Raw genomic sequence first — 23,946 nt, forward strand, 5'->3', positions numbered from 1 at the left:
TTCATTTACAATAGGAAACACCTTTATTTAAAACTGTTCATTTACTATAAATCCATTTTTCATAAGTAAATGAATTTTAGATTGTAAATTTCATCAATCTTTCAACTCAAGTAAAATTATATAAAACATAAAGTAATGAAATACAATTATTTATATAAGGCAGTCAAACAGGTTCCAGGGAGATCAACTTAACACATTATACATACAGTTTTCAACTTTCAGCATGGATTCAGTGTTCAAAATTCTAATATTATTAGATAAGTTGATTTTTTTTGTCAGTTTGAAAAATTACAGGAGAGAAATTGTATTCTATTTACTGATCCTCTGTATAAGGAATTTCTCAGGCTACATTGTTTTTTAATGCCAGGTAAAATGTAATTTGAACTATTCTAATGCATATCAAAGTGTCTTATTTCATAAACCTAAAAATAATAATAGGAAAATTTACCAATGAACTGCATACGCTCACAAAGCATAAAATAAAATGGAAATAACAATAATATTTAAAGTACATCACAAGCAAGATATATACTATATAAATAGCATAAACATTTCAGTATAATATAAAGCATGTTGTTGTAAACTAAAATAAGAATTGATAAGATACAAAAAAACCCATTGTTTTCAACATGTAAAAAGAAACCTATACTATTTCATCTTTTCTAGCAATCAGTCACCTCTCAACCTTTAGATCTGACAAACTGACCAAGAATTCGCTATTTCCTTGCAGCACAAATTACAAAATTAATCAATAACCTTAATATATGATATCATTATCATATTATTTGAACTTCTGGTATCTAAACAAATACAGCCCTTTTTTAAACTTCATATTATTTAAGGAATGACTAATATTTTTTCTGTCTATGAAGAAATAACATTAAAAAATAATGGTGCACACTGAATAACTTGCGTAGCAGGTTATTAAGGGAGTTCGCTTCTCGGTTTCAAAGTAATTAACTTTTCAAAACACTAGTTTATATTGATAAGGAATTAATAAAGGAATCCAAAAAGCAAAACAAATATATAGGTCATCGTGCTTGTTTGTAAAAATGTAAAAAAAATATCTAGCTATACAATTTTTTATAAAATTATTTTTCAAACATTTTGATAAATTTATTGTCATTTCCATTGCTATGTAGATATTATATAAGTTTACTTGCTGTTAAATATTGTGAATGAGAAACAAAAAGTTGGAACTGTATTTCTTACTATTGATTTTCCTGCCATGAATTTTCAGTAAGCAAAAGTTTAATGCGGTAATGATGTGAAAAAATCTCACATGGTATAGCATGCTCACATCAAGGTTGATATCAATTTCAGGGGTTCTGAATCGTAGTTCCTGAAAAATATCACTGAACTTTCTTAAGACAGACGGAGATCAAGTAAAACAATGAAGCCTCTACCTTCAGAACAGGGTATAATATATGAGCCTTCCTCTTTTCCTGAATGACCTTTGTCCAAATGAACAGTGTATACAACAAATTGATATGTAATAATGTTCCATACATAGTGGAATGTTTACCATAACATCTGAAAAGCCAAGATGACCTCCACCATTGAATTTGAACACAATTTAATATAATAGAACCCTTTTTGAAAGATCAAAATCATCTGGAGGGGCACAATCAATACATGAACTTTGTGATAACATTGTCAAACATCTGAACACAAATTTAATAATCATTGCCCACACTGATCTGTGTTCGCACTTGTATATTTAAAAAAAAGTGTCAAAACATTTTTTTTTTATATTCAGAATCTTCCTGGGATAAAAAAAAAAACACAGGAAAAAACCTGTAAAATCATATTTTTGGCAGATACCCAAATCTTACATTTTATCAAGCTTTCTCCATATTAACTGTATACTTCTTTTAATATTAATAAGGACATGTGATATGATTATCAATGAGAAAAATATCTACCAGAGACTAAAGGCTGAGGATGTAAACAACTATAGGGCACAGGATGGCCTTCAACAATAAGCAAAACCCCATACCATAAAGTAAGAAGCTGTAGTAGGTAAAATAGTATTTGCTTTGAAAAGCCACATCAAAATAATTTGAACTACATGTAAAAGCATCATTTTTTTCACTGATCTTATATAGTATTAATATTATACATGTGTATATAAAAACCCTACATGTAATATTATGCAATCATATATATTTCATACAAAATACATCTAACGTGTACACCCTTTTAAAGGCATCCCTTACAACGGGATATTATTGTAAATTAGCATAAAAAATAACAATGGAAAACTGTAAACAGACAACAAGCACAAAGTTTTGTTCCTTTGTTGGTGAACAATCCATCACCACAGATCAAAAAAGTAAATTGCACATCTTATAACTCAAATTATTAACAAAAGGAGTCAGTTTGGTATGGGCTTTATTGTTGCTGAATATTAAAACCATACTTTTAAGTTAAAACAAGTTTCAAGTTGATGAAAAGACAAACAAGATAGTGTAATAGAACTTTTATTTGGTGGATTTTTTTATCAAATAGCACAACAGCAAACTGGCCAAAAGTACACATTTTTTTTAAATTTGATAAAAATTGTCAAGATGTCAACGGAATCTAGGCCTAGGAACATAACAACACAGGCTATGACCAACTAAATATTCATGTCATTTTTTAACATATTACATTTGTATAACAAATAAAATATTTTATTGTCGTATAAACTGTACAGTTTGGGACGAACATAACAAACATGATGTTAAAAGACCTCTTTTGTCAAGGTTTTCACTCTGTTTCTTTAGGAATTTACCTGTTTTCATTGAACATTGTGGAAAATCAAAATGGGTGCTATTTGTATACAAATATAAGTTTTTAAAATGTACTCTGTCTGCAAAACTGATAGGACTGAGAAAAAGAATAATTTAAAATCACTTCAAAACTTACTACAAATAGTTGAAGCATTTTAAAATGGTGAGATTCTATAGAAAACATTGTTTATTAGCTCTATCTACATGGCTACAGAAAAATGTCTGTTGACAAAGCATTTTGTATTTGATATTAAAGGAAAAATAACTCTTTTTGAGTTTAAGTTTAATATATTATATTGCACAAATTATAAATAAATACATTAAACCCTCCTACATTGTCCTAGCAATGGAATTGAATACACACAAGATTCAACTGATATTTAAGTCGCTCATGGAGTATATGTCATTGTATGTGGTTCAGATTTGCTATATTTTCAGATTTAATTCACATTTAATGTGATAATCGTCATTGTGTATAATTTTTTAACATTTGCTTGCGGCAGACAAAAAAGTAGAGAATGAAACTAGTTTTGGGACGTACGCACATACAGACTGAAAATGGTAACTATTAATGATTCATATATGGATGCCCTTTGAAAAAAGAAATTATGGTAGTGTATCAACTAAACAAAATTCATACAGAGCAATTCAATCCTTCATAAACAACACATCACTAATATTCATATCAAAATTGCACTCATTATAAATCAAACAGCAGATACATGTATACTGAGGTATTACTATAACCTCCATACAATCATTTAAGGTGGTACCCAACGCCTTCACTAAAAATAATTTGGCTTGTTTAATTTTCATATAATTTTAACAAAGTATTTACTTAGCAGTTTGACAAACACTAATTTTGATCATTGAGAAGCTTAATATTCCCTTAACAACACAATATCATTAAAACGTTTAGCTGATTTTACAGTGTTATCTCCCTGTAGTGTTAGGTACCACCTTAAATGTACCAGAAAAACTTGGCATGGTACAAATCTAAAACACAACCTTAAGTTTAAAATGCCTCATCATGTGCTTGCCTCTCCATATACTGGAGAAATAATACTGTGGATTCATTATTAATCATGAAATAAAACAAAATTGTTGACTTGAGTAAATATGAATTTTCAATGAAGTACAAATTTATTTTAGGTGTGTACATGCATGGTGTATGCAGACTGTTAAAAACCCCAAAATCATTTATTCAGGAAAGACAATTTTTCCTGATTCCATGAAAATTGGTACTCAAGAAAATAAATGAATCCACAATACAAAAAAAAAAGTCTCTTTGTACATTAAAAGATGGGGATACGAATAAAATAGTCCATGTACAGATTTGGGAATCCTTATTTTCTTTAACAAGTTATGAATATATAATATGATCATTCTAGACCATTCAACTCAATACGTTCACTCCATTCATCTGCATATCACTCAAATTCAATTATATATTCACGCCTGAACAATATTTTTAGAATTTCATACACTTCAATGGTTTGTACAATCAATACCATGGTATATATGTACAGGCATATTAATAATATTAGACTGATAAATATCAAATGACCTGTAGTGTTGATGTAGTAAGTCTGGAATCACAAGCCATACACACTTGATAGTACAATGAATCTTTCAAGAGTATTTTTCTTTATTCAGTCCATTCCAAAATATTTCATTCCGAAATATTTTGGATGGACATGATGTACTATTTTTCCTTTTTTTGGTCCGTTCCAAAATATTTCATTTCAAAATATTTTGGAGTGACAGGATGTACTATTTTTCTTTTTTCAGTCCGTTCCAAAATATATCATTCCGAAATATTTTGGAGTGACAGGATGTACTATTCTTCTTTTTTCAGTCTGTTCCAAAATATTTCATTCCAAAGTGATTTGGAGTAACGGGATGTACCTCTGATGTCAGTACTTTCATGTTTGGAAATCTTTTCACTAAGGCTTTGGCAGCTGAAAAACAAAATTCTATGTTTATAGTGAGGTGATGTTGGTATTCGGCGTATTCCTTTTTTTTCCATTGCAATTTAATAATAACATTTACATTTATTCAGTTTAATCTGTTTGAATTTTCTACCATATCTACCTGATGTCATACTTATAATAATTTAGTGTTTGTCAATAGTTATCGAAGGTACCAGGATTATAATTTAGTACGCCAGACGCGCGTTTCGTCTACATAAGACTCATCAGTGACGCTCATATCAAAATATTTATAAAGCCAAACAAGTACGAAGTTGAAGAGCATTGAGGATCCAAAATTCCAAAAAGTTGTGCCAAATACGGCTAAGGTAATCTATTCCTGGGATAAGAAAATCCTTATAATTTAGTGTTTGTCAAACTGCTATATAACCAATGAAATTTTTCTGATATAGTGGTTGGTTCAAATTTTTAGATTTTTTATATATTTGTCAAAGAGTTAAAGTAAACATTTTGTCAAAATTTTATGAAAATTAAATGATCCAAAGTCAAGGTGTTGTGTAACACCTTACATGTTTAAGCACATGATACAAAATAATTGTCATTTGTTGCTATTTGCCTGATTTTTTGTTTGTTTGTTTTCGGTAGGGACTAAACTTAACAGTCGCCCAGTGCGACCAGATTTTCGGCTGGGCAAGTATATTTTTCATCCTGATCGCCCAGCTGGCGACAAATAATATTTTGCATTGAATCCCAGGTCTATCCTAACCCTATATTCCCCAACGATAGAAACGAAAAAACCGTATCAAAACTGTTCCCAAATGGAAACCTGATTGGCTTATTAAGGAAGTAACATAGAACAGAGGATTTCCGGTAACCAATAAGGACATTTTAATAACCAAAACCCAGTCTGACAACTGCATTTTTGATGCGAAGTCACGATTTGACACCTCTTCTCTAAACCTATTTTCTTATAGATCTCTTTTTTTAAGCTTCTATGATTAATTCATTATTTTTAAGTGTTTTCTTTCCGCTTTTGAAACTGAATTGCTTCAAAGATACATCCCCCAGTATTACAAGTCCGATTTTGACAAATACTTGTAAACACAACTTGTTCTTCAATGAAAAAGCGAAACGCAAAATCTCATAAGTGCATGTCTTAATATCTAGTATGATAACCAATCTTCGATGAAAATCAATTGAATAATATTTTTGATCAACACTTATAAGAGGATGGCTTGGATTTAAAATAACATTTAATGATTTATGGAAACAGACCTGTTGTCAACAGGAAGTTTTAATTGAAGGGAGACAATTTTGGTAGGAAATCATCTAAAATCAATACTGTCAAATCTTATGGTATATTTCTGATGGCAATAATTCGAATATTATGAAGTTATCACACATAATTTTTCATACATGTGATTCTTCCGGCGGGAGTCAAAATCTCCCGCTTTTCAGACCCTCTTCTTTCCCTCCCGTTAAAATTTGAAATCTTCCGCTTTTTGAAAATGTCAACCTCGTAAAATTTTCAATACATATTTTTGTTTACAAAATCGATAGGGACAGAGAAAAAGTCAGAGAAACTTGAAATTGATATGGGAAAAGTCCAAGAAAAACAGAAGTTTTCTGTTGTGTCAAAGGTAAAATGAGGTCGTAAAAAGTTAAAATCAGCTTGAGGTGTTTAGGATTAAACTGTAAATACAACAATAAAGCAAAGATTATAGGCAATTACCTGGTGATCAACTAGCTAGTTTAAGACACAAGCCTGGTTGATTAAAAGTGAAATACTGACAAAGGATTAAATTGACTTATTGTACAAGTTGTATAAACAACGATTTATTTGATGCTGTTGAAAACATGGAACATTTAATGAACCTCAATAAAAATGAAATCAACTCAAATATGATATTTATGGCTCGTTTTCTATTCAAGCCAATGGAATACCTATATAAGTATAGTTGTCTTGGACTGTTCTAAAATTTTAGAATTTGACAAAATGCAAACCGTCTTTTATCACCAAATATACCCCAGCAGCAAATAAAAGAAGACCAAGTATCTAGCCAAATTCAACTCTGCCTGGAGCTCTGATTTCAAATGGTGCAGATCCAGTACCAAGGGTCAAGACCATGCTTACTACACTTCATGCAAAGCTGACTATGGTTTCCCTAATTACTGGACCAACTATGTATGATGGCTGATCACTTTATCTTGAATTATACATAATGAATAAATATTTGAAAACCCCTTATCTTTTATTTTTATCAAGTAAAAATGGATATGCAGGTGTTTAAAGGTATGGAATTATTGTTCTTTTAACCAAAAAAAAGAAGATATGCAGTTTAAACACACAAAAAAAACATTGCGTACGTCGATAAAAAGGTCGATAAAAAATCTCCAGTTATGAGACCAAAACTCCAGCTGAAAATTTCCAAATCTCCAGTTGTGGCTTGACAACTCTGTCACATGTATGATCTTTTCCAGACCCGAACAATTCACATAGGATTACATAATGGCTTTATTTGTATATGATAGAGGATTACATAAAAAGGCTTTATTTGTATATGAAAAGTAAATTCAAGTTTTATTGTTTTAGTATAGAAATTAGTTGGGCCCCTAAAATTTCAAATTGGCCACTGAAAAAGATATTTTAGGGGCCCAGTGGTTTTAGTCCCTGTTTAAACTAATCAGACTGGTTTTTTTTCTCATTTCAATTGATTTATGTTTGGTCATGCTGAATTTTTCTAATAGTTTACTATACAGTATGAACAAGATGGATTTTTTTCTCATTGTTGAAGGCTGTACATGTGCAAGCTAAAGGTCTTCTGCAGTTAACAGTTAACTCTTAACTAGCATACAAATCTAAAAGATGATAATTGATCTTGGCTCAAAGTCATCATACTTTACTCAGTACTCAAGTCAAAACATTAATCCAGTATTTTGATTGGATGAATTCTGAGTTTGAGTACAGTGCTTGTAATTTTTATGACCACAAGGTAAGGCTACACCATTTCTAAAGCATCATATTCATACCTTGTGGAGTAACAAAGAGATTCAGCAAGATGATATTGTCTTCTTTCACGTAATGGTCTTTTAAAACCTGGACAGCTTTTATAACTGTGTTCCCTGAATCTGCAATGAAACAATTTATCTACATTCACTGTGGATTCATAATAAATCATTGGGTTCTAACTTTTGTTGATTTTTTGGGTATATGGAATCTGTGAATTTAAACATTCAGCTACGTATAAATAGAATGTTATTGCCAATAGGCTTGTATACAAACTTTTTCAAACCACAATAATACACATTTTCTTAAACTCACAAAAATTGATATCCACTTAAAACAAATGTATTCACAGCATCTCTTGTACATGATTACTTAAAAGTGAGGTATTATTGCGAGGTTTTAGTCATTAAGAATAATGTGACCGAGTTAAGATGCTAATATTCATAACAAATATTTCAAGGAAAAGTTTGCCAGAATGACAGTCAAATTTAAATTCCACAATATACCACTTAATCCCATACATGTGTATCTATTCTTTACTTACTCATTATAGGATACATCAATAAGACTTTACGTTGGTCTATGTCTGGTGGAAGTTTGGCATATACAACTTTAGCTTCCCGAGTATCTTCATCTTTTTGTATCAGAATTTTTCCAATTCGTATCGACCTACAACAATCTCTTAAACCTTGTTCCATGGCCTCTCCTGCAAAAAAGCAACAAGACAGATGAAAAAAAATCTGAATAAAATATAATGAATAATAAGAGTCATTATATACCCAAGACATACAAGCACGAAATCCATAAAAAATTTAAATTTAACTGAATAAAATAATTTCCCCAAGACAAACAAGCAACAAAATCGGTAAAATAAATTCACAATTCTACTTAAATAGAATAAGAGTTATAATGCTCTTCATGGCAAACCAGCAACACAATCGAGAAAAAATTACAAAGTTTACTCCAATTAGAATAAAATATAAGTGACCTAATGTTCAGGAAACAAGCAACACTGCTAGCAATAAACAAGAATGCACACGCTGAAATGTCTCGCCTTCTTTACTAATCATTGATATTATGTTGATAGTCCTAAGTAAAAAGCTAAGCTTTATTACAACTATCACACGAACAGAACATTAACCAAGATAACTAAACAAAGACCAATGAACCTTGAAAATGAGGTCAAGGTCAGATGAACCATGCCAGGCCGACATGTACAGCTAACAATGCTTCTCTACAACATATATACTGTGAAAGTACTTTTATTCGTCGGGTACCAATTTTCGTGGTTTTCGTGGATGAATTTATCCACGAATTTAAGTGTCCAACGAAATAAAACAACCATTGTCCAAATCAAGACATGGAAAGATCCCCATCAGTAGGTTTGACCACTGATATGATCTAGAGAATATATTGAATAACGCCAAATCTTAGAATACTTTAATAACAGTCACAGAACTACAACCGCATGCAGGATTATACCCATTTAATCTTTAATAACCTAAACTATACAACTTTTGATCCTTTAATTCTCATAAAAAAAATATTTTTGATCGATGAAAGTCAGATTTCCGGTATTGATATGCTATTATGATAAAGTGTTCATTTTATATCCTCATATTTAATGGAAAATAATAATTTCATGCTGGGCTTGATTTTGATAAGAATTATTTGACAATTCAAGATACGTTAATAGCATTTGTTTATGTTACTTTTTTCAATAGGGGACATGTTTATGGCCTAATTAACACCTTTGATGGTGTTTAATCTATTGATCACTTTATCATGGGTTAATACGTGTTATTGTAACGGTTTATTTCTTCCTCTGTGATATTTTATCCTGAGGATAATTTGTCACAGTAATTTATTTCAAGGCATGGTATTTCACAGGTAAATACTATCCAGCTGTTAAAATTGCTATTGTTCCAATATATTGTTATGCTATAATTTATCTGATTTCCATATAACCAACAACAACATCTTTGTCCCCAGACTATTTATATAGTTAAAAATATTATCATAATCAAATTCTTCCATTACTGTTAACAGTAGTAATGCAACTATATTTCTACCTTTACGTTTTAATTTATATTTGTACTGAGATCTGAAAACAACTCACTTTTACATGTATTTCACTTACCTTATCTAATCATGATATTATTTCACAATTACGATCTTTGAAATCATTTTTGGTTTTCTTTCTTATGTTTAATGATAATTTTCTTTTTAAAAGAATGATATTTACTTGATTTTTTTCAGAAATTTTTTCCAATGATAATTTGTGAAATAATTCCCATTATAATACATTTTTTTTTACAAAATAGGTTTAATTCAAATACACTATTATTATTTTATAGTATTTGTAAAGGATAATTTTTTTCTAATAACTATTCAATAAGTTAACTACCCAGATAGAATTTCACGGCAAAGGAAAAAATATCCCAGGGAAATATTTTTTCCGGATAAAAAAATGACAACAACTACTGTGACATTTTTCCCTCCGGATCAAATTTCACCCGGATATAATTTTGCTTTACATAATCACTACGATTTAATACACCGTGACGAGTCCGTGCAGTTTCCTTCAATCCAGACTATTTGTAACTTTCGTTTCTAAAGGCTTTAATTTTTCAATTTTGTTTTTAGAAAACTAAAATCCACGAATTTAAAAACCCACGAACATGTAAATATTGCTCAATCCACAAAAATTGATACCCATGAATTAAAGTACTTTCACAGTAGTTGACCTATTACTTGTAGTTTAAGAAAAATAGACCAAAACACAACCAGATGCTCCGCAGGGCGTAGCTTTATACGACCGCAGAGGTTGAACCCTGAACGGTTAGGGCAAGTATGGACACAACATTCAAGCTGGATTCAGCTCTAAATTTGGATTGTGATTAAATAGTTGACACAGCATAGGTTTCTGACACAGAATGAATGTGTTCTAATGAACTTAAAATTTTTGTTTCTCTTAGAGCAATTCACTATGCTGTTGAATATTAATCCTCTCAAAAAAATGTTTGAAGAAATTTTCTTTTTTATTTATGAAATTTCAAATGAGAAAAATTGAACCCAATTTTTTTAATCACATCCCCCTTTCCCTTATTCCAAAACTAATCTCAATTAAAATTTCTAATGGAGTTTGCAACAATAACTACTCATTTAAATACATCATAAAATATTAAGATGTAAAAAACTGCTTGTTATCACTGAATGGTAAAGATTATTTTAATTTATCAGTTGGTAGTAAAAAGTGAATATACATTGTTTATTGTATATAACAAAGATTTAAGTTGATTCTGGACAAAGAAAGATAACTCCAATTAAAAAAAAATCTTGCTATTGCACAATATTTTGCAATTAGATATTTCTTGCTTACTATTCTGGACAAAGAAAGATAACTCTAATTAAAAAAAAATTTGATATTTCACAATATTGTGCAATTAGATATTTCTTGCCATTGCGCAATACTGTGCAATTGAAAAGACTTGCTATTGCACAATACTTAATATAATAATTTTAGATCCTGATTTGGACCAACTTGAAAACTGGGCCCATAATAAAAAATCTAAGTACATTTTTGGATTCAGCATATCAAAGAACTTCAAGATTTCAATTTTTGTTAAAATCAGACTAAGTTTAATTTTGGACCCTTTGGACCTTAATGTAGACCAATTTGAAAACGGGACCAAAAGTTAAGAATCTACATACACAGTCATGACAGTTAGATTCAGCATATCAAAGAACCCCAATTATTCAATTTTGATGAAATCAAACAAAAGTTTAATTTTGGACCCTTTGGGCCCCTTATTATGTTGGGACCAAAACTCCCAAAATCAAACCCAACCTTTCTTTTATGGTCATAAACCTTGTGTTTAAATTTCATAGATTTCTATTTACTTATACTAACGTTATGGTGCGAAAACCAAGAAAAATGCTTATTTGGGTCCCTTTTTGGCCCCTAATTCCTAAACTGTTGGGACCTAAACTCCCAAAATCAATACCAACCTTCCTTTTGTAGTCATTAACATTGTGTTTAAATTTCATTGATTTCTATTTACTTAAACTAATGTTATTGTGCGAAAACCAAGAATAATGCTTATTTGGGCCCTTTTTTGGCCCCTAATTCCTAAACTGTTGAGACCAAAACTCCCAAAATCAATCCCAACCGTTCTTTTGTGGTCATAAACCTTGTGTCAAAATTTCATAGATTTCTATTAACTTAAACTAAAGTTATAGTGCGAAAACCAAGAAAATGCTTATTTGGGCCCTTTTTGGCCCCTAATTCCTAAAATGTTGGGACCAAAACTCCCAAAATCAATACCAACCTTCCTTTTGTGGTCATAAACCTTGTGTTAAAATTTCATAGATTTCCATTCACTTTTACTAAAGTTAGAGTGCGAAAACTAAAAGTATTCGGACGACGACGCCGACGCCAACGTGATAGCAATATATTTTTCAAAATTTGCGGTCGTATAAAAACTTAACACTGTGCAATCATCCGTGAAAATGAGGTCACGGTCAAATAAAACCTGCGCAACTGACATAATGATCATAAAATATTTACATACACCAAATATAGTTGACCTATGGCATATAGAATTAGATAAAAAGACCAAAACTCAAAAACTTAACTTTGACCACTGAACCATGAAAATGAGGTCAAGGTCACATGACATCTGCCCGCTAGACATGTACACCTTACAATCATTCCATACAACAAATATAGTAGACCTATTGCATATAGTATGAGAAAAACCGACCAAAACACAAAAATTTAACTATAACCACTGAACCATGAAAATGAGGTCAAGGTCAAATGACACCTGCCAGTTGGACATGTACACCTTACAGTCCTTCCATACACCGAATATACTAGCCCTATTGCTTATAGTATCTGAGATATGGACTTGACCACCAAAACTTAACCTTGTTCACTGATCCATGAAATTAGGTCGAGGTCAAGTGAAAACTGTCTGACAGACATGAGGACCTTGCAAGGTACGCACATATCAAATATAGTTATCCTATTACTTATAATAAGAGAGAATTCAACATTACAAAAAATCTTAACTTTTTTTTCAAGTGGTCACTGAACCATGAAAATGAGGTCAAGGACATTGGACATGTGACTGACGGAAACTTCGTAACATGAGGCATCTATATACAAAGTATGAAGCATCCAGGTCTTCCACCTTCTAAAATATAAAGCTTTTAAGAAGTTAGCTAACGCCGCCGCCGTAGCCGGATCACTATCCCTATGTCGAGCTTTCTGCAACAAAAGTTGCAGGCTCGACAAAAAATACTCATTATACTAATTTAACCTTTTGGCAACACTAGCCTTGTTCTTAACACTTTAAATTAAACTAGAGATGGTAGCCATGACAGATAGCCTGCAGCAAGAAAAAAAAGGTTTAAATTATGATGCAAAAAATTAAGTTTAGTGAACATCATCCGTGTGTTTAAGGGTGTTCTCACATTGTTAAAATTTTTAGCAAGCAGTTGAAAAAATATGAACTAATATTGCACTAATTATTGGGCAAATCAAATTCTTTTAATTGATATTCAGCACTGCTGTCATTTGGGAAACATGATTGAGTAACTACGGAACAAACATTATTTCTAGTTTATCATGCATAATGACTATCAAGAGGATGCTTGATGAACTTTAATAGTCAGGGATACAGGTGATTTCCTCTATCTGGTAAATGATGTCATCAACTCATAAAGGTGGGCATAATTGACGAACTTTTCCATTGAAGGACATAAGACGAAAGGGGTCTATTAGGAATATTCCATGTATATGCAAAGGGGTGTCCAAGTTGTACCTTGTGCTTTCCTACTTACCACTTCTCATTATGCTTACTCCACAGTTACCCCTTTGGTAGCTTAAGCCTTCATACTTATGACCTATAAAATATAACAATGTGTTTATAAATAGGAAGCTTCAATGTCACTGCACATAAAAGATGACATCTGCAAGGTGAGACACTCTCTCACAGCTAATTTTAAAACTGAAATCAGTTGAAAATAATATATTAAAATCGGTTGTAAAATCGTCATAAAAGAATTTTAGAAGGAATTGATTTACATTTACTGTAAATTCAGAAATTATTGCGAGGTTTTTATTATTGCGAATAATGCGACTGAGTTGTAAACGCAATAATTAAAACTCGCATTTTGCAATATTTTAACTGAATTAAGCATGGCTTTTCTCAAAATCGTAAAAATTAAAATCGCATTCAAGTGTAAAATGTCAAAATCGCAATAATAAATGCACGCAATAATTTCTGAATTTACAGTAACTGACAAATCACTAATCCTTAAAAAAACTGAGTCAGCTGCAAATACGTTAATTTACTAATTCTGGGGTGTTTATAACAAAATTGACAACACATGTATGTTTTGCAATGCCAGGGACAATAATTTGTTCAATGTTACAACTTTTTACTGAGGACAACATTATTTTCTACAACTCATACAATGGGATATTGAGGTTTAAACACTACAAACAATCAAGTTTGTGGTTTATACGAGTCTCACCTGTGGGTGTTGTCACATCACAATGTCTGTATGGTAATTGATTCAATCCTTCCTCGACAACTAATCTAATCTAAATAAATAGATAGATAATAAATATGTAGGTACATGTACTGTAAATTCAGAAATTATGGCGTTCATTTATTATAGCAATTTCGTCATTTTAGCCTAAAATGTGATTTTCAGTTTTGAAATATTGAGTAAAATCCTGTTTAAATTCATATGAAAAATTTCAAAATGCAATTTTTAAATGATGGCATTTATAACCCCTGTCTCATTTTTCGTAAGGATGTGGTCTCCTGGACAATTATCCAAAATCCCTTTTATTTAGACAGGATCACAGAAGACCTCACCATTTGCTCACTAGTGTATGGAATGTAGCAATCTCCAAATCTAAATTCATATTACTGTGCCAATGTAGATTAATTTTCGTGGATTTAGGAAAACTTGCATTTGGCAGATTTTACAATAAGAAGGAATTATTGTTTTTTTGTATCCATCAAAAAAGCAATTGCTGAAACTGTGAAACAGACTGTGTAATGGAGTAATGCATTATGTTATTGAATAAATTGTGTCTTTCTGAGTAAATAAAAATAAAAATTACTCTGTGCTTGTGTTTTTTGTTAGAATTAGAGGGTTTTCAATTTCAAAATATTGGACATGGAATAGACATCATGACCTACTTTACTGACATCCAGCTTATTTGGAGTGGAATTTTGAAGTATTATTTATAAGTTGAGCCTTATCACATGGACTTATATTTTAATAAAAAGTCTTCTTTTGTGTTTTAATCATAACTTTAAGGCAGATTTTTATTGGTAAAGGCTAAAAAAGGTAATTTAATAATATTGTTGCTAACGTCACGTCTTTTCCGTCCATTGTGGTATGTCACGATCGCAATTTTCTTGTTGGTTCTCAGACAGGCAATTGTAGTTATTTTTATCCCGGGTTTTATAAATAATTGAAAATAGCAATCATATTAAATTTGGATGACGTAAGGGGGTCAAAGGACTTGAGGAATCAATATCATTGGCTGTTTTATTTTTTGCGAACGTTACTACTTGAGGTTTCCGTCCAAATCAGTGTCACGTGAGCAACATATATTTAGATCTGTAACTCTCCTGTATAGGAGTTACAATATCGCCCTTTGCAGAATTAGATTCGGAGTCAGTTCCTTCACATGATGGGGTAGCAAAGAAGGTTAGTTGTATGTAATATCGTTACAAGAGGACCTTAAATGTATTCCGTCCATCAAAAAGACGTTCGCAACAAAACGTAATGTCATGATAGTAGATGTTGCTAATGTTACTATTACGAATTGGTTTCATGTGTATTCATTTGATATAAAGTACACCTGCAAATGACATTCTGTATATTTAGAAATTCTAAACCAGACTGTACAATTTTATTACTCCAGGCATATATTAAACATCACTGTGTGCATACATTTGAACTTTTAAAGATGTTGTTGCTCATGTTACATGTCCAAATGTCGCTAACGTTACTTATTTTTGTCTCCGTCACGTTAGCAACATGAAAGTAGGAGACAGAACACAATACTGTAAAATCTGCCATTTTCATTTTTATTTGATTTCTTTGTTTTGTCGTATTCTGTGTTCCTAGGCTATGGAAAATTTTAATTCATTTAACATTGGAATTTGTGGTTCATTTGTACTCACAAAACCCAGAAAGTTGGTACCCAACGAATAATTATGAATCCGCAGTATATATACTCACTAATCTGTCAGCATAGAAGATAAAGTCTCCTCTTGAAGTGGTTCTGAAATATAAAGATAATAGATATAGGAAAATGTGGTATGAGTGCCAATGAGACAACTCTCCATCCAAGTAACAATTTATAAAAGTAAACCATTATAGGTGAGGCAGACTTGGGGTAATTGTAATTGTAATCGTTAATCAGCTGTAATTGATTACAATTTTTCAAGTAATCAGTGTAATCATTAATCAGCCAAAAATCTGATTACATGTAATTTAATTTAATCAATTACTTTTCAAAATACCCTGTAATCATGATTACTTTTTGATTACATTCTGATTAAAATGAAAAAAATCTAAAATTGTGTTTTTGGTCATTAAATGAACCACTTTGTTCATATTTGATAAATTTTTAACATACTAAAATGGTTTGGTTACTTTAAGCTTGTCTACTTTAGTAAAAAAAAAACTGTTACAGTATTGAAAAGTCATCATTAGCCTAAGCAGAGACATATAATACAATTATAAACCTTTTATCTGGGTAAAAGATATTGTACATACATGTATAGTCATCGTTTTATAATGATCTTCATATTAATATTTGATTATAACTGTTATATATTCAAGTAATACTTTTCATTAACCCTGAATTATAATCTTTTGTTAATTTTTGTGATTTTTGTCAACTTTGAATTGACAGGTAGGAGACTAATTAAGGTTTGTTTTTATTGCAATTACCAATTGAGTATAGCTGTAGGGAAATATATATGATAAAAGATAAATCAGACATGAAAATTTATCTAATTAGCACAAACTAAATTAAAAGTTGGACAAATATGTTGTTTAAGCTTTTTTTGTATTTGGACTGGACGTGTAAAATGCAATGGTTTTTAGTACTTTAATACATATTGTTTACAATTTGATTAAACATTTCTATTAAAATTTAACATAGTTTTAACTGGTACAAATGTAACTTTATTTCATCCATATTTAAACTTCCATAAACTGCAACTTGGAATACATATAAATTATGAAAGAGGTCAGAAGAGAAACAAAACTAGAGGCTCTAAAGAGCCTGTGTCGCTCACCTTGGTCTTGTGCATATTAAATAATGGACACGGATAAATTCATGACATAATTGTGTTTTGGTGATGTGTTTGTAGATCTTACTTTACTGAACATTCTTGTTGCTACAAATATCTCTGTCTATAATGAACTTGGCCCAGTAATTACAGTGGAAAATATTTTCTACAAATTTACAAAAATTTATGAAAAATGTTAAAAATTAACTATAAAGGGCAATAACTCCTTAAGGGGTCAATTGACTATTTTGGTCATGTAAACTTATTTGTAGATCTTATTTTGCTGAACGTTATTGCTGTATACAGTTTATCTCTATCTATAATAATATTCATTATAATAACAAACCAGATGCTCCGCAGGGCGTAGCTTTATACGACCGCAGAGGTTGAACCCTGAACGGTTGGGGCAAGTATGGACACAACATTCAAGCTGGATTCAGCTCTAAATTTGGATTGTGATTAAATAGTTGACACAGCATAGGTTTCTGACACAGAATGAATGTGTTCTAATGAACTTAATTTTTTTGTTTTCTCTTAGAGCAATTCACTATGCTGTTGAATATTAATCCTCTCAAAAAAATGTTTGAAGAAATTTTCTTTTTTATTTATGAAATTTCAAATGAGAAAAATTGAACCCAATTTTTTTACTCTTTTACTATTCTGGACAAAGAAAGATAACTCTAATTAAAAAAAAATTTGCTATTTCACAATATTGTGCAATTAGATATTTCTTGCCATTGCGCAATACTGTGCAATTGAAAAGACTTGCTATTGCACAATACTTAATATAATAATTTTAGATCCTGATTTGGACCAACTTGAAAACTGGGCCCATAATCAAAAATCTAAGTACATTTTTGGATCCAGCATATCAAAGAACCCCAAGATTTCAATTTTTGTTAAAATCAGACTAAGTTTAATTTTGGACCCTTTGGACTTTAGTGTAGACCAATTTGAAAACAGGACCAAAAATGAAGAATCTACATACACAGTTAGATTTGGTATATCAAAGAACCCCATTTATTCAATTTTTGATGAAATCAAACAAAGTTTAATTTTGGACCCCGATTTTGACCAACTTGAAAACTGGGCCAATTATCAAGAATCTAAGTACATTTTTAGATTCAGCATATCAAAGAACCTAACTGATTCATTTTTTGTCAAAATCAAACTAAGTTTAATTTTGGACCCTTTGGACCTTAATGTAGACCAATTTGAAAACGGGACCAAAAGTTAAGAATCTACATACACAGTCATGACAGTTAGATTCGGCATATCAAAGAACCCCAATTATTCAATTTTGATGAAATCAAACAAAGTTTAATTTTGGACCCTTTGGGCCCCTTATTCTGTTGGGACCAAAACTCCCAAAATCAATACCAACCTTCCTTTTATGGTCATAAACCTTGTGTTTAAATTTCATAGATTTCTATTTACTTATACTAACGTTATGGTGCGAAAACCAAGAAAAATGCTTATTTGGGTCCCTTTTTGGCCCCTAATTCCTAAACTGTTGGGACCTTAACTCCCAAAATCAATACCAACCTTCCTTTTGTAGTCATTAACATTGTGTTTAAATTTCATTGATTTCTATTTACTTAAACTAAAGTTATTGTGCGAAAACCAAGAATAATGCTTATTTGGGCCCTTTTTTGGCCCCTAATTCCTAAACTGTTGAAACCAAAACTCCCAAAATCAATCCCAACCCTTCTTTTGTGGTCATAAACCTTGTGTCAAAATTTCATAGATTTCTATTAACTTAAACTAAAGTTATAGTGCGAAAACCAAGAAAATGCTTATTTGGGCCCTTTTTGGCCCCTAATTCCTAAAATGTTGGGACCAAAACTCCCAAAATCAATACCAACCTTCCTTTTGTGGTCATAAACCTTGTGTTAAAATTTCATAGATTTCCATTCACTTTTACTAAAGTTAGAGTGCGAAAACTAAAAGTATTCGGACGACGACGACGACGACGCCAACGTGATAGCAATATACGACGAAAAAATTTTCAAATTTTGCGGTCGTATAAAAACAGCAAAATTTCCTTAAAATTACCAATTCAGGACAGTAACCTAACAACGGGTTGTCCGATCCATGTGAAAACATCAGGGCAGATAGATCTTGACCTGATAAACAATTAAACCCTGTCAGATTTTCTCTTAATGCTTCGGTTTTTGAGTTATAAGCCAAAAACTGCATTTTACCCCTATGTTCTATTATTAGCCGTGGCAGCCATTTTGGTTGATTGGCCAGGTCACGCCACACATTTTTTAAACAAATTAACCCAATGATGATTGTGGCAAAGCTTAGTTTAATTTGGCCCAGTAGTTTCAGAGGAGAAGATTTTTGTAAAAGATTACTAAGATTTACGAAAAAATGGTTAAAAATTTACTATAAAGGGCAATAACTCCTAAAGAGGTCAACTGACCATTTTGGTCATTTGACTTATTTGTAGATCTTACTTTGCTGAACATTATTGCTGTTTACCGTTTATCTCTATCTATAATAATATTCAAGATAATAACCAAAAACAGCAAAATTTCCTTAAAATTACCATTTCAGGGGCAGCAACCCAACAACGGAATGTCCGATTCATCTGAAAATTTCAGGACAGATAGATCTTGACCTGATGAACAATTTTACTGTGTGTCAGATTTGCTCTAAATGCTTTGATTTTTGAGTTATAAGCCAAAAACTGCATTTTACCCCTATGTTCTATTCTTAGCCATGGCGGCCATCTTGGTTGGTTGGGCGGGGCACCGGACACATTTTTAAAACTAGATACCCCAATGATGATTATGGCCAAGTTTGGTTAAATTTGACCCAGTAGTTTCAGAGGAGAAGATTTTTCTAAAAGATTACTAAGATTTACGAAAAATGGTTAAAAATTGACTATAAAGGGCAATAACTCCTAAAGTGGTAAACTGACCATTTTGATCATGTTGACTTAATTGTAGATCTTACTTTGCTGAACATTATTGCTGTTTACAGTTTATCTCTATCTATAATAATATTCAAGATAATAACCAAAAACAGCAAAATTTCCTTAAAATTACCATTTCAGGGGCAGCAACCCAACAACGAAATGTCTGATTCAACTGAAAATTTCAGGGCAGATAGATCTTGACCTGTTGAACAATATTACCCCTTGTCAGATTTGCTCTAAATGCTTTGGTTTTTGAGTTATAAGCCAAAAACTGCATTTTACCCCTATGTTCTATTTTTAGCCATGGTGGCCATCTTGGTTGGTTGGCCGGGTCACCGGACACATTTTTAAAACTAGATACCCCAATGATGATTGTGGCCAAGTTTGGTTAAATTTGGCCCAGTAGTTTCAGAGGAGAAGATTTTTGTAAAAGTTAACGCAGGACGACGCCGGACGCCAAGTGATGAGAAAAGCTCACTTGGCCCTTTGGGCCAGGTGAGCTAAAAACTCTTGATTATGATATATCTTTATTAAATTAAATTCAAAATAATTTAGAGAACATTGGTGATAAAGTGTAATGTATATGTATATAGTGAAATTTGGTGTTTATTTAAATAGATGACGTTTAATTGGAAGTTATCATTTTATAATTGAACCAAATAAAATACGTTCTCAAAAATGCTATAGTTATATTAAACGTTTATTCATCCACATCATTCAAAATGTTTTGTTTTTAAATTCATTGTAATCAGATGGTGAGGTCAAGGTACGGCCTTCAACATGGAGCATGTACCCAATTTCTGGTGGCGATGATACAAAGTGATGACATTAGGCCAAATAAAAATATATGTGTGGTTCCAGTTACCCGACTGACCCTAGTTTTAAGCTCCCGACCCTAGAACTTTTTTTTCATTTTTGAAAAATAAATTTTCAAATGATCAAATTTTGATTGTGAATTTAAATAATTAAAATCACAGATTTCTGTCATCTGAATTTCAATCAAAAGTATCTGTTAGGCCAGGATTTTTTAATTTGTTGGTTTACGGATCTGCCGACCTGATTTTGCCGATTTCCAGAATAAAAATAAAATTGACTTTTCATGCTTTTTCATTCCCGCCGACCCTAACAAATGCATTATCCCTGAAAAATAAATAAATTATCCTTTTTTTATAAAATGAAATGCATTAATCCCTAACAGAATTGATAACACTTTCTGTTGTGAAAAAATGAAACTTCCAGTTTACGTTTCTAAAAATAGATAAATCAATTATTAATGACCTTGACATGTCGTTTGGACAAATATTTTTGTGGAACGAAACCCATGTTTAAAACCAATTACACAATAAGTTCGTTTCTCTTATTTGTCAACAGTCCGTAAGATGCATCTTCTCATAGAAATAGACTTGTTCAAATGTGGACAGGTGGAAGTTCAGGACATCAAGTTAAAGTACTGAATATTAACAGATCATTTAAAATTTTCTTGTTTCATAGATAATAAAAAAATTTCGTCCATTTGGATAAAAACGGGAATGCGTGACAACAGATTAACCCGATATTCTCATTTTTTCCAGTGGACGAGTCTATTACGTTTTTGACGCGTATGTTGAAAATTATTTTCTTACCACGCTTTTACATTTATTTCTTTATCAGTTTTCGTTCTTGAAGATCATTATTCACCAAGTTTTCTGGAATTGATTAAGAACTATGTGAAGTTGTCTTCCTTTATGAAATTTAATTACGTCTTTGTCCGTGCACCACCCTTTTTTACGGGAAATTATTAGGCAATGTCATGCAATTTTTATTACAACTGAGCAATAATATTTCATTAAACTAAAATTTAAGAAATGATGACAAAATAGGATAACAAACATATTATTATAGAAAGGTGAAATATACATTTATTTTGCATATCAGTTTTCTGTCTTGAAAGATATTTTTTTTATTTTTTTCCCGACCGACCGACCCGACTTTTTCATGGAGAAAATCCGTAAACCAACAAATTAAAAAACCGTGGCCTTAGGGTTGGGACGTATATAATACCAGAATCAATTTCAGTGAACACACAAATTTTTTTACCAGATTTTGACAATCCAAAATAAAAATTTAGAAAAAAATAAAATAAAATTGCCAACCTACAGACCCTATTTTTTAAAAGGATGTAACAGGAACCCCATATGTATTTCCATTTGGCCTTAGTTCTCATTACAAATGTATTTTTTGTAGCATTGTACAGTTGCAAATTATGTTTAAACTACCAAACATAATTTGCTATTTATTCAACTTCAATCTTTCCACACCTGACTGATCATCAGGGGTTTATATTACATTTTTTTTGTATTTACTCTTCTAACTCTGACTTCTTTCACTATTTATGGAAGAAAGTCAAATGACAAGATTAGATTGACCATATTATCAGAGATGTACTACAAAAATGATAAATAACAAACAATTCTGATAGAAAAAGAAAATTTTAACAGTTCATCTGACAGTTGTCTGACAGCTGTTGATGAAAAAGTTTTCTCAAGACTACACAAGTCAATATTAATAAAAGTTAATTTCCAACTAAGTTCTGAACATAAAGTAAATTGCTCTCCTTAAAAGATATTTTGATACTATACTTTTAATTTCATAAAATTTAACATTTTTAACCCTAATGACAGAAATTTACATTAATTAATAATAATTAAGGCTATAGCAATAGTTTTTTTTTCTGAAATTATGAAGAGCTGCTTTCCTGACATGATCTGAAATAGTTGTTCACAATATACATATCTAGAAGGGCATTCAATGAAAAGAATAGAAGTGATATATGAACAAGACAGCAACGTGACAAATAAAAAAAAAATTAAACCACGTGCGCACTTGTCTCTCAAAACAGTCTGCAGTTCTCTGACGTTGTCTGTGATTCTCAACTTCTTGAAGTTAGAGCCAAGGTCTGAGTCCGTATAATTATTATGTGGCAAGGAATCTTGTATCAAATCTGGCTCTACCATTTTTTTGCTTTTGTCTACTTTCACAATCCCCGCAATATTTTTGTTTGACACGTCACAAATGAAAATTAAAATACGCGAGAATATAGTTCATAAGAAAATCCAATGTAGGAATTACGATATGGCGTAATTCATGTAGTGAAATAGTTCAAAAATTATTTTATATATTTTGAAAAGTTTTACTCGCTAAGATTATCCCGATTTAAACCACAAAAGTCACTGCAAAAATATAAGCGGACTAATTCCTGAACAAATTGAAACCGGAAGTGCTCAAGGGACAGAACTGACTTTGTTATTCTTGTGATACTTGTCACTGTCACGTTGCTGTCTTATTCATGTGTCATTATGGCATTGACCAGACTTTTATATGTGAATTATCTTCACAGTGGTTCAAACGAATTAGCATGCATCTTTAAGAGGTCTACTCCAAGGGGTATTCTTCAAAACAACCAAAAACTCCTTAGATGTGAGAAAATAACATGGTCAAAACTCCTTGTAAGTACTAAAAGAGGGACAGTCAAACTCATAAATCGAAAATAAACTGACAACGCCAAGGCTAAAAATGAAAAGGACAAACAGACAAACAAGAGTACACATGACACAACTTAGAAAACTAAATAAACAATAACACAAACCCCACCAAAAAATAGGGGTGATCTCAGGTGCTCCGGAAGGGTAAGCAGATTCTGCTCCACATGTGACACCCGTAAAGTAGCAGTTTACCCAAGCCCATGGCCCATGGGACTATAGGCTAAATAATTATGACGTCTTGGAAGGCTATTTTATTATTTTTTTGTTTTGACTCCTTCCTGTCGATAGAGGATAGAGGCGTCAAAGACAAAAATATAATAGCCTTTCAAGATGTCATAATTATTTAGACTACCATGACACATGACAGAAAGGGCCCAAGTCGGCCCCAATATAAAAAAAAATATGGAATGAAAATGAATATTTAAATTGTATTTCATCAGTTCATA

At 31.4% G+C, this 23,946-nt stretch overlaps 2 protein-coding genes across 2 annotated transcripts in view; one reads left to right on the forward strand and one right to left on the reverse strand.

Annotated features, from left to right (window-relative positions):
• On the reverse strand, window positions 1-23,231 carry LOC139491356 (uracil phosphoribosyltransferase homolog). The gene is made up of 7 exons (XM_071278989.1): window positions 22,842-23,231; window positions 15,993-16,035; window positions 14,259-14,328; window positions 13,563-13,625; window positions 8,257-8,418; window positions 7,736-7,834; window positions 1-4,735 (listed from the first exon to the last, which is right to left on the reverse strand). The coding sequence occupies exons 1-7, from the start codon at window positions 22,970-22,972 to the stop codon at window positions 4,629-4,631; spliced, it is 675 nt and encodes a 224-aa protein (XP_071135090.1). The 5' UTR covers window positions 22,973-23,231; the 3' UTR covers window positions 1-4,628.
• LOC139491355 (iron-sulfur clusters transporter ABCB7, mitochondrial-like) overlaps window positions 23,227-23,946 on the forward strand; it is a 21,491-nt gene continuing 20,771 nt past the window's right edge. The window contains exon 1 of the mRNA XM_071278988.1: window positions 23,227-23,464. Within this exon, the coding sequence (XP_071135089.1) occupies window positions 23,315-23,464 (150 nt within the window). The 5' untranslated portion in view covers window positions 23,227-23,314. The remainder of the gene's footprint in view (window positions 23,465-23,946) is intronic.

Source organism: Mytilus edulis, chromosome 10 (assembly GCF_963676685.1).
Source record: "Mytilus edulis chromosome 10, xbMytEdul2.2, whole genome shotgun sequence".
In the NCBI taxonomy this organism is placed as follows: domain Eukaryota; kingdom Metazoa; phylum Mollusca; class Bivalvia; order Mytilida; family Mytilidae; genus Mytilus; species Mytilus edulis.

Excerpts from the sequence above, each read along its gene's own strand:
- LOC139491356 (XM_071278989.1), bottom strand. The coding sequence starts at position 22,972 with ATGGTAGAGCCAGATTTGATACAAGATTCCTTGCCACATAATAATTAT. Across the intron at positions 16,036-22,841 it reads CAGACTGTTTTGAGAGACAA|AACCACTTCAAGAGGAGACT; the intron begins GTGCGCACGTGG and ends TTTATATTTCAG. Across the intron at positions 8,419-13,562 it reads AGTAAGCATAATGAGAAGTG|GAGAGGCCATGGAACAAGGT; the intron begins GTAAGTAGGAAA and ends GCTTTTTTGCAG.